Here is a 12288-nt window from a genome sequence, read left to right on the forward strand (position 1 = left end):
TTTGTAATTCAGAAACTGTAGTTTTCATTATTTTGCAGATTCTCCAATCTTTAAATACAAACGCTAATTTTAAACCAACAGCATCAGATTCTTTTTGCCTGTGTCTAAATAGAGGCTCATTGTTGGGACTTCCTAGAACAAGACTGACTCATTGGTCTATGAAACAGCTCTGTGCCCAGCCATTTCTGCAGGTGCTGCTAGAATGAATGCAGACAGTCATGACTAGTCAATAGTCAGACTATTGGACATGATAAACCGCTTGGGAAGTGAAATGTTATAAATGCTGACATTCTTAGGGTATAAAGTGCTGGTTTTGGAAACAAAAGTATCATTTCAAGTTGAAGAACAATTTATCTGCTTGGAAAAGAGAAAGTAAGAAACAATCATGAACAGAAGGTATGGTCAGCAAAAACTGCACATTTTTACTAATTTTTAGAAAAAACATCACATGTAATTTCTGTCACCAGCAAACCTACATTAATATGCTTTTTTTGTTTACAAACGTTAAAAAAAGTCACATGCTGCAGCCCCAGTAACACACTAGTTTATAGTAATGGATAGAGCCTAGCTCATACAAAATCCATTTGGGCACAGTTCATCAGAATGTATAAGAGCACGTAATAATTCTAACATTGCAAAATAAAGCATTATTTATAACTATATACTCTCATAATAGACATCTAAATATTAAGTCATACATTTTTATTTCTGCATAGAGGAATACAATTTGGAATGTTTGCTACATGTAACCAGTTCATTGACTGTGCTAAACTAGCCGGCACTGCTTAAAACTATTACTATACATTTTCATTTTAGAAAGGATCTTCTTGAAACCATTTTATGACCAATACAGAGGTAATAGCTGGACTGCATATTAACACTTGTTATGTAACAATAATAGCTGATCACTTTTTAGAACTCTCCCATATGTAAAGAGAAGAGTTATTGTGGATTTCAACAGAAACATATCTGTAATCAATATATCCACACAATTATAAAGTTACCATTTCGGGGATCTGTATGCAAAATCGAATTAAACATGTAATTGCACTGGAACACTATTTTGTTTATGTTTGAATGCTGATTTTTGATGGGGTGAAATTTATGGCTCCATTACATAAACTGGAGTGAAGAATGTTCCTGACTTTTTTTTTTTTTAAATCCTGACAGGCTTCTCAGAATGCCCATACCTATAACATGCAGCCAAAGGCAATTCAATTGGCTCTAGCATTTTCCCTGAATAGCTCTGCGCTCATCATCATATGACTGGTGCTTTTGCAGAGTGACTGGCAACACTTGATCCAGCACTTACCTGCCCACCAAATTCTCTAATACCGAGCTCTTTCCTGCACTCTGACCACCCACCACAGAGATCTGTGGCAAATCCACCTGGTAGTTCTGCCCAATGGCACTGAAGGCATCCTGTAACCGGTTTACTAGTGGTATTAGTTCCTCCATTTCTCTGTTATTGCCCAGCCAGACGTTGACTGCCCTCACACTGTACAGAACTGGGCTGAGAATATGTACTCTGCCTGGTCCTGGGCAGGCGCTGTCTGTGGTGCTGGAGGGATGGGCTTTAAGCGCAACTCATTCTTTAGCCATTCATGATGTGGGTACCCATTAGTTCTTTTACAATTTTTGGGCACAAAGTAGCAGTGTTTCAAGCCTATACAGCACTTTGGCAAGCTAATCATAGTTATTATTTCCTTTAAATACATTTGTATCCAGTGCCATCTAGTGGTCACTCACTACAACTAATCTCAATCTTTATAAAAACTATACACATTATTATATTGTAGGAAAAATGTATCACTTATCACAGAGGTTCTGGCTTGATTACAACGATCATCCTTCCAATCTTACTAAAAGCAACAATATAAAAATAAATAAAGTAGCTTCATATATATATATATATATATATATATATATATATATATATATATATATATATATATACAATTCCAACGTTTATGATGCACTAATCCCAATGTATATCAAAGTCAAGGGTGCTGATCCCAATAGCAGTGAGTAATTCCGCTTCTTAGTTATATTGGTCCAACCAGATCGCACTCCATATTTAAAACATAGCTTTTATTAGCTTGTTAAAATGTATCACAAAATGGCATTCTTCACAACATAGTAGCAGCGTCATTTGTATCAAGACACTTATCTGTTAAAAGTCCAGCATAAACGCTATATCCATCCACACTCACGCGACGTTTCGGGACACATCCGTTCCCTTTCTCAAGCGTATGTATCGTGTAGTAGCGTGTAGGACTCCATTGCACACACTTTCTGCTTCCTCGTTAGGCGGGGCATACGTGGTAAGTAACTGTGATGATGCTTCCTCACCTGGAGGCCGGATCTGCACGTCAGTCACCACATATCTCCACCCTCCCGACGGATATAGCGGATGGATGGATATAGCGTTTATGCTGGACTTTTAACAGATAAGTGTCTTGATACAAATGACGCTGCTACTATGTTGTGAAGAATGCCATTTTGTGATACATTTTAACAAGCTAATAAAAGCTATGTTTTAAATATGGAGTGCGATCTGGTTGGACCAATATATATATATATATATATATATATACACACATATATATACACATATATATAAACACACATATAAATATATATATATATACACACATTTAGCCTTAATTGCACATTTTGCTCCCATAAATAGAGACGCTAATGTTTTATATGCTATTACCCTGCACGACTGTGACATTGAATTACCTTCTATACCTTAAAGGGATGATGCTTCTATCACCATCCTTAAGAAAAAAACTGATTTTAACATCCCTTTAAGCAGGTTTCTTAGTCAGCACCTGTAGCCTCCAAATTCTTAGAGCCTGGTGCACGTACAACGGTTTCCACCATGTATCCGTTCACTCACAATTTTCAAATATTGACAGCACCAGTCATGGATTTCTTTGCTTACAATGCATTTATTGAGACATGGGCTCAGACCCAGATACACTTGGCAACGTTTCAGACCGCCATCTGTCTTTTATCAAGCCCCCTGATCAAGCTTGATAAAAGACCGATGGCGGTCAGAAACGTTGTCAAGTGTATCAGGGTCTGAGCCCATGTCTCACTAAAGGCATTTTAAGCAAAGAAATCCATGACTGGTGCTGTCAATATTTGAAAATTCAAAAATGACTACTTCTTAGGCTCAAGAGTTGAAGTTGTTGAAATAGATCCATCTGTGCTTGATGTGGCCTGCAGCTGGTTCAGCTTCTGTCAAGGTAAGCGCATGAATGTTCACCTTGCAGATGGTTTAGTGCATATTAAACCTGCTTAATCTAAGTAAACTGTTTTACTGACAAGTAATAGATGCTTAAAAAATCAATTTCACATATAGTTTTTATTTATTTTATTTTTTTACAGCTATTTTTATATATATTGTTGATAAATTATTTGTGGGTTCCTCAGTCTGACAAACTGCAAACAACACCGTGTCACTGACTGATTGCTCTACTTTGCAATGCACTACTGACAAACAGAATCGTTGGGTTTTTACCGTAGTTAAAAGGCTGAAAAACCACACAAAGAAACCATTAATATGTGAAAGCTATAAGAAAAAATATCTATTAGTAAAAAAAGAACTTATATTTTAATGAACGTTTTTATAGGGAAAGCGATTACATTTTAAAATCATAGTTTCTTGAATGGATTATACATTTATTCTAAATACCTTTTATCAGTACATCTTTGATAACTTTTCCTCTAACCCGTGCTATTGAAACAATGTCTGTTTTACATAGGTGTTTTCATTCTAAACTTGGTATGCTGTGATGCAGTTCTGAGATTGAAGGTGCTGGATGTTCTCCATGAAGTCTTCCCTTTGATTTATGTCCTTTGATTGTTTTGCTGTCCAAATTCAAAAAGGAAATTCAGCTCTTTGGAACTTAAAGAATCAGCAAAAAACTTGGAGAAAAACCTTAGGAAGCCTGGAGTTCAGTGGGACAGCACTTTCTAGCTGAGATGCTGAAGTCAGATCATTTGAACTAAAATATTTGGAATTTTCCTAACAACCTCAGCTGCCCCATGAATTATTTCAAAATGACAGTGCACACATCAACATGTTAATTAAGAAAGTGATGCTAAAACATTCTTAATAAGCTTTACCAAAATGTGTTAAAACATTTTCTATTTAAAATATACAAGAGCCATGAATATCCAGTAAATTACGTTTCTAGAACTGGTGCATGGTGATATCATCAGTTATAATGTGTGCCTAGTGATGTCATTTCTATGCTTATATATGGACATGGAACTCCCTGATGACTTATAATATCCTTATATTTTAGAAAAGGGGGTACATTATTTATCAAATAACGAACCAAGCATTTTCTATTAAATTAAAAATAGCACACATACAAAAGGGTCTGTCCAAAAGTTCCTGGTCCTCAAGAATAAAGTGCCTATAAATAATAAATAAAAATCTGCCTTGATGTAGGATAACATCCAGTGATTGCTTTATATCTGTTATATTGTTTCTCTTTTCCTGCCTCTCTTTAATTTGAGATTACAAATTACCATGCAGCAGAATAATTGCAAGGCTGGAATTTTAGTTAGCTGTTCTTGAATTCAGGCACTTTTGTATGCATCATTTTAATTATTAAAGGGGTTGTTCACCTTTGAGTAAACTTTTAGTATGATATAGAGAGTGATATTCTGAGACAATCTGCAATTAGTTTTATTATTTGTGGTTTTTTGAGTTATTTTGCTTTTTATTTAGGAGCTCTCCAGATTGTAAATTTCGTAATCCAGTTGCTAGGATCCATATTACCCTAGTAACCATGCATTGGTATGAAGAAGAGACTGGAATATGAATAGAAGATGTCTGAATAGAAAGATGAGTAATGAAAAGTAGCAATAACAATACATTTGTAGCTTTACAGAGCATTTGATTTTAGATGGGGGTCAGTGACCCCCATTTGAAAGCTGGAAAGAAGAAGGCAAATAATTAAAAAAGTATAAAAATGTGAAGGCCAATTAAGTGCTTAGAATTAGTCATTCTATAACATTCTAAAAGTTAACTTAAAGGTGAACCACCCCTTTAAATTGTCTAATAGTTGCCCCCTTTAAAATTATGTTCTTATTATGATTATTTTTTTCGTTTTCTGCAGCTCAGCTGTGTGAATTTAAACGATATGTCCACCCAAATTGGTAGGATTTTGCAAAAAATGTTTTTTCCAGTGGCTTCATAATAGTTTGCTGTTACATTAAAGGACTTGGTTCTGCTTACATTACATCTTTTTGGGTTTTGGTGCTGCCTACGTAGGTGTGGCCTTTAAAATGTGATGTTCTGATAAAAGTTTTTAAGTCTTTCTCCATCCCCTAGTGTCTCCCTCTTCAATGATGGGAACTGCAACCCCCCCCCCTTTTTTTTGCCCTCAAATCTGGTTGCAGGATAAATTTAAAAGGAATATAAAGATTGTTATGTGTGTACTTTTGAGTATTAGTCAGAGTTTAGCCAAGGAGCTTTGGTACCCTTGACTAGGTTGCCAAACTGCAAACCCCATTACTCTTTTCTGGAACAGACTTTCTTAAACTGGAAAGGTTCTGATTTATTAATGTGCATGACCTTTACATATGGCTGCCAGCACTGGGTATGATTTGACCCACCTCTCTTGGGCAGTGCCAATGCTCTTTTTTTTTTTATTCAGGTGATATATAGGTAGCATTGATCCAGGCTCTAACAGAAACCTGTAACATTTGTAAAGGGTTACTAGTATAAGTATAAGTATAACAGTTATTTAGCACTAGTAAATTTCTGACTGCATGCTTCAAAAGCTCTAAAACATTTTTATACAACTAAATAATACTATTATGTGTATTTAGCCATGAGCTAGACAGCTACAAACTGTTGAGGTGGCAAACCTTCCAAATTAACTTACGTTTCATTCTCCTTAAATTTCACTAGGGCTGCAGGATCCACATTTGCATAGCAGATTAACAGGAGATATAAATAAGTATAGAGTGAATATACAGGCGGATCAGTTGTCTTTAACGTGGCAGTATATACATACCTAGGTTCAATATGAAAACAATAAATATATTTTATTTCTTTTTTTCCCTCTATAATCTATACTCTGCTAATTTATTTCTATCCTAATCACTGACGGGTAATTGTTTTGGTTTTACCTTTACTCCCTCATATTCTCTCCCTCTGTTAAAAGGATAATTCAAATGGAGATAATGAGCTATGAACATAAACAAAATCTCCGCTTCCCCCAGCTGTAGCCTTCATGGCCATGGATTTTGGGGAAACAAATGCGTCACTCTGTTTTTAGTCCAAAGTATCTTCGTGGGGCAACTTAGAAAAAATGAAGTGTACGTTTTCCCACCTGCGATTTACATTACTGCCGTTGTGGAAAGCATTTTCGGGAGATTAGTTGCCTGCACTGCAGTAGAGAGGATTTATTGTGGACGACTGATCTCACCATCATGAGAATTTGGAATAAAAAGGAGCTCTTTATACACATGGCTTCTCAGTGAACAGGTCATTTCTTTATTTACCTTCTCCTCCCACAGTTGCTCATAAGATCCATAAGCATTTGGAAGATTTTAGTTTTGTTCATTGCGCATTTAGTATTAAAGTATTTTGCTACCATAATCAAATTTTGCTTTATGTACTTCAAAAGCTGAACATGAAACAGGAACTTTGCTATTTTTATTATTACAAGTAAATAAAAAATCTTCTAACTTAAATGTCTTTATTTTCCATCCAGCTGATTAAAGAGAGAATCAAGACAGCTTGTTCAGCTACTTGCAGAAAATTGGTAGAACTGATTTTTGTTACCTGCTGATTATCTGGCAGACCAGGAGGAGCAAGTTCCAGAACCTTTGAAGACAATTCTGACTGAATAGCTTTCATGTCTGTGTACTGCTGATCCCGGTGCAATGCCACAATTATCAGTCTGCGGAACCCGTTTCCTGCCAGCTGCCTGCGCCCCTGCTCTAATCCAAATAGCCATTCTGTTTCTCTTCCATGAGGGACTGGTAAAAACATGAAAATTCCAAGCATAGCAAACATTAAAAATAATTAGAAATAAACACTTTCATTAAGGCAAATCATTGTGAAGAATGTGACAGGCAGGAAAAATTTATAAATTCAATCATAAGCAAAAAAAAACATAGGACGTGTAGCAACATACACTGGGAACTTGAGTGAGTGCTTACTTCTGTTTCCTTTATAGACCCATATAAACTTGCATAGGCACCCCCACTGATTGTTATTGCTACCCCAGGTCAGGGTTCCTGTATGCTAAAAAAAAACGGCACCAGCCGAGGGTATTACTGTAGGACAACAACATCATCTTTCAAATCTTTTGGCTTGTCTTCAATCCTAGGCCTGGTGTGCATGTGCAGGAGAATGAAAAGACAGCTTTTTGCTTCAAAGTTTGTCTTGCACTCTACTGCATATGTGCACACAGACTGGAACAAAGGAGAGATAGACGAAGTCGATGAAGATGACAACGATCAGCTCCTACAGAAGTACCACGGGCCGGTGCAGATTTTTGCAAACAGGAGCACCAGCCCAAGGTATCACGTAAGCAATTATAATCACTGGGGTTTGGGGGTGCAAAAGATTTTAGCAACCCTCAGTGATTATACCTTTACTTCTCCTTTAAACACCAAAATAATAATAATGAGTCAAGAGTCATCTTTTCTATGTACCATGAATTACTTTTTTTTCTGTAGTTAAGTATGCCTCCTGCACTCAAATGCCCACAATACAGACCTATAGTATATGTGAGATTTGCATTTAGCGGAATATTTTTTAACAAATGGTAGGAGAATATGTTGCTTTGAATGTAAACTGTGTAAATGCCAGCAAAGAGGCAGTATAATAAATGCTCACAGCATTGTGGCCCCTCAAAATGTACTGTAGCACTCTCAAACAGAGACAAACTTCTGACACCATCAAATGCCTTGCATTTCTATATTGATTAAATCTGTCTATGGGCATCATATATCACTGTCTGATGGAAGTGGACCAAGAATCCAGTGTCAAATTATCTCTGTGGGTCTAATGGAAACTGTAAATAAATAGATTTTAATAAAACTAGTTGGTTTTGAATCTACAGTGGAATTTACAATTAACGTGAATAAAAATGTAGGTCTCATTTTTCATGCTGCTAAAACTGGACAGCTACAAAAATTATGATACTGTGTGCAAACAGCAAAGGGGCAATGGAAATACAATTCTTAACTGGCCATTTCGACAAGGTGCATCGCCTAGCATTTTTTCTCGGACACAGTAGGACTATGTGATGCATTTGCACACAATACTATCAGATTCTGCAAAACCTATTTCTATTTTTTTCCCATCCGCCACCATTACAGGTTTATGAATCAATCAAGAAAAACAGCTTGATGTCTCTGCTAATTAGGATTAATACTTAATTGAACCCCAATAACTGCATTGTAATATAGCTCCTAAACTAAAAAAAATGCTTAACGTTGCATTAAAAACATAAATTACATTTGTCATGCCCTTCTGAATTATCCATTATATTTGCCAGTAGTTACAAGAATATGCTTCTACAGGTCTCTTAAAAACAAGTGGCATATCTTTAAAATAGCCTTGTATTTGCATGAATATACAGATTTATACAAAGTGCATGGTCCATACTCACTGATAAAGATGGCAAAATGATTGGAATGGGATAGTCTGATTGCTGGACTATCCACAATATAAAAGGTATAACGCCTTTTTCTTGAATCCCCATCACACAAGTCTAATGAAACCTCCTGAAAACTTTGGTTTTGTTTCAGTCTATTTCGGATCAATGCATAACGTTGCCGCTCCTTCACAGCTTCCATTAATTCCTCAGGACTTGCCCAGCGAGCAGGTTTCCTCCCTCCTTATCTGGCATCACTTCTAAAACTGTAGGGAAACCAGACATCTGCTGAACCTTGGTCATCACAAAGACAAACACTGGCATGGGGAACTGGCTGCCACTTTCTGAAGTGCCGCCCTGCATTACTAGATGAACTCGGACCATCCAGCCACCCTGTGAGAATTTTCCAACAAGTTTCTCTAAAACATGGGCCTGGGCCAGAGAAACACACAAGAAACGTCCTCCACATGTTAGGAGACGACCAATCTCAGACATCATTTTGTCTGCTGTTTCTAATGTCCCTTTATCGGTGTCTGTCATGATGGCATCCAAAGTCCCCTTATCCAGAACTGCCTGAAAGTTAGCGTCATCAAAAGTTGTCTGTGTAGCATCCATTACCTGGAATGTCATGTTGGTTCGTCGACTGGTATTTCGTTCATTCATCTGACGAATAACCACCTCACTCACATCAATATTAGTCAGGTTCTGACATCCAGCATCGTAAAGTCGCTCGCTCAGCTCGGAGTTGCCACAGCCCACTACAAGTATTTGACAAAGAGAAGAGTTTGGCTGAATCATTCATTCCTCAATGGCAGGCTGGCACCCCAAGATACATTCCCATAGGTAAGCATTCGAATCACTGCAGGCAGAACAGTAAAAGAGCGTAATCAACCTAAACCGCACATCGAAGCATTTACATACGACTATTTTAATTTACTGAGATACTTATGGCTATTATATGCTTGCATATGGGAGGAAATTTTGTTGCGGCTAACAAATCATTCTGTTTGACAAATGCATTTCCATAGTTTATTTAACAGCATGTACAGTTTAATGTTTCTTTCTATCTTTTGTATAGGGATGACCATCCTACAACTGCATCTAGCATAGAGCAACTCCCAGTACTGCGCTGACCTTAAAACACAGCCTTTGCCATTTAGAAGATGCTGGGAGTTGCTTATCATTACAAAAGGACTGCGCTATGTTGAGATAAACATAGGGTTTGAGCAGAAACGAAGCTGCTCATCAAGACTACTCCTACAGAGTTACAACATTCAAATTGGCTTTCATCTGACTAACAGTGGGATTTTCCATTCCCTACGGAGGATAAATTATTATTTGCTTTGCTATGTTTGCAAATAAGTTTGAATATAATTTAAGACATTTCAATTTGAGAGGCAGAAATCTTTACTGGTTGGATTTCCTTTAACTCACAATTGTTTCTAGTCCTGTTTTAAATCTAGATATAGACTCAGGAACAGAGTGGTGTACAAGGCTTAAGCCAAGAAGTCCTGATCTCTGTCTGAAAGGTTCAGTTCAGTTACATAACGAGTTGGGAACAGACTTGGTTTGCCACACTTTTTTAGGAAACAAAAATACCTGCTTTCTTATATTTTCTGCAAGTGCATGTTGGGTAATGTAGTTTTTGTTTAACAATTTCCTGACTGCCAAGTTTAATGTACAACTACAATACCCAGCAGGCAATGGGACGAACTTATGTAGAAGTCGAGTGTTACCGAAGTATCCCATCCCTCTTAAGCATTCTCACATTTTCCAGTGGCTTTCCTCAATTTCAGACAATATTGAGGCATAAATCTGCTGGCCACCAAAAAGGTTGAACTGTTTTACCAATGTTTAATGAAATTGTATATGTATTAAGGTCTTATGGGGCCCCTTTACCTTCTGGGCCCCCTCTGTATTTATGCTCCTGGTGATGGCTGAATCGGTACCATTTTGCTTCATGGAAAAAATTGTGAATTTTCCCATATATTCATTTATTTTTTTAGCCTTTTATTCACTGCACATATTGTGCTATTTTTTGGCTACTTTTGAAGTGCCTCTTGGCTAGTTTGGGCTGGTATTGTAACTGACCTTGGCTGGTTTTGAAAATGAGACCTGGCAACTCTGAAGCTAGTCGTACAGCCATATCTGAGGGTGAATGTATATTTACTGTTAGACTTCCTTATAACTATAGTTATATATCTAAATATTGTAGGTGAGTGCCTGTTAGGGCTTTCTCAGTTTATAAGTCAGCCACCTTATAGAAAGCTAAAAGGGGTGGTGGGGGGAGATGAAGCCACAACATTAGGGACTAGGGTTGCCACCTGGCCGGTATTTTACTGGCCTGGCCAGTAAAAATGATGGTTGATCCCAATGTTATTAATGGGGAAAAAAGAGAAATATATAGGATGGCCGGAATTTTTTTCCAGAAAAGGTGGCAACCCTATTAGGGACACACACCTTGTTTTTGGTCTTGATGTACTTATGCAGCAGCCTGCACAGGCATTAGAACAATGGTCCCCAAACTATGGGGCTGTACCAGTGTAGAAGCTAGTCAGGGTTGCCAAGTTGGTGGTTTTCGAGCCAAATTGGGCTACCAGGCTGGTTTTGACTTTCCTCAATTTCAGACAATATTGGGGCATAAATCTGCTGGCCACCAAAAAGGTTGAACTGTTTTACCAATGTTTAATGAAATTGTATATGTATTAGGGTCTTATGGGGCACCTATACCTTCTGGGCCCCCCTCTGTAGTTATGCACCTGGTGACGGGTGAATGTCCCATTTTGCTTCATGTTAAAATGTTCAGAATTTTCCCATATATTCATTTATTCTTTAGACTTTTTTTTTTTCACTGTACATATTGTGCTATTTTTGGGCTACTCTTGAAGTGCCTCTTGGCTAGTTTGGGCTGGTTTTGTTACTGACCTTGGCTGCTTTTGAAAATGAGACCTGGCAACTCTGAAGCTAGTCGTACAGCCATATCTGAGGGTCAGGGGCGTAACTATAGAGGAAGCAGACCCTGCGGTTGCAGGGGGGCCCAGAGTGTAGGGGGCCCAGTGAGACCCTAATTAGTTTGCAATTTTAATATATCTTGGTCAAATAGGCCAACTTATAAATATTTTGGGGCCCTAAATTGAATTTGCTATGGGGCCCAGTAACAACTAGTTACACCACTGCTGAGGGTGAAAGTCTATTTACTGTGTTAGACTTCCTGATAACTATAGTTAAATATCTAGATATTGTACGTGAGTGCCTGTTAGGGCTTTCTCAGTTTTTAAGTCAGCCACCTTATAGAAAGCTAAAGGGGGCGGTGGGGGAGATGAAACCACAACATTAGGGACACACACGTTGTCTTTGGGCTTGATGTACTTATGCAGCAGCCCGCACAGCTCAAGGTAGTCTACATATCACTCAAAGGCCCGCTCGCCCCGGCGCCGGAAGAATTGTTCCCAGTACTCAGGAACAGCAAACTCCTTGGAACTTTTCGGTAGCAAATCCATTCTGTCACCAGAATGAGCAGCATGTGCCAGTGCTTCCGGGTCAACGTTGCCTAGAAAGTTGGGATTTTGTAATATTTCTCACTCTAGCGCCGTTTTGGGATATAGGCATTCTGGGAATTGTAGTTTCAGTGCTGCAGGCCGCC

The 12288-nt window shown here is 37.9% G+C and overlaps 1 protein-coding gene and 1 pseudogene across 1 annotated transcript in view; both read right to left on the reverse strand.

Moving 5' to 3' along the window:
- LOC108713546 (dynamin-3) overlaps positions 1–1753 on the reverse strand; it is a 162969-nt gene extending 161216 nt beyond the window's left edge. Inside the window, exon 1 of the mRNA XM_041590555.1 lies at positions 1313–1753. Coding sequence (XP_041446489.1) covers positions 1313–1458 — 146 coding nt within the window. The 5' untranslated portion in view covers positions 1459–1753. The remainder of the gene's footprint in view (positions 1–1312) is intronic.
- A 3380-nt stretch (positions 1754–5133) lies between these two features.
- On the reverse strand, positions 5134–12257 carry LOC121403076 (annotated as a pseudogene).
- Positions 12258–12288: the final 31 nt, after the last annotated feature.

Source organism: Xenopus laevis, chromosome 4L (genome assembly GCF_017654675.1).
Source record: "Xenopus laevis strain J_2021 chromosome 4L, Xenopus_laevis_v10.1, whole genome shotgun sequence".
NCBI classification, from domain to species: Eukaryota; Metazoa; Chordata; class Amphibia; order Anura; family Pipidae; genus Xenopus; species Xenopus laevis.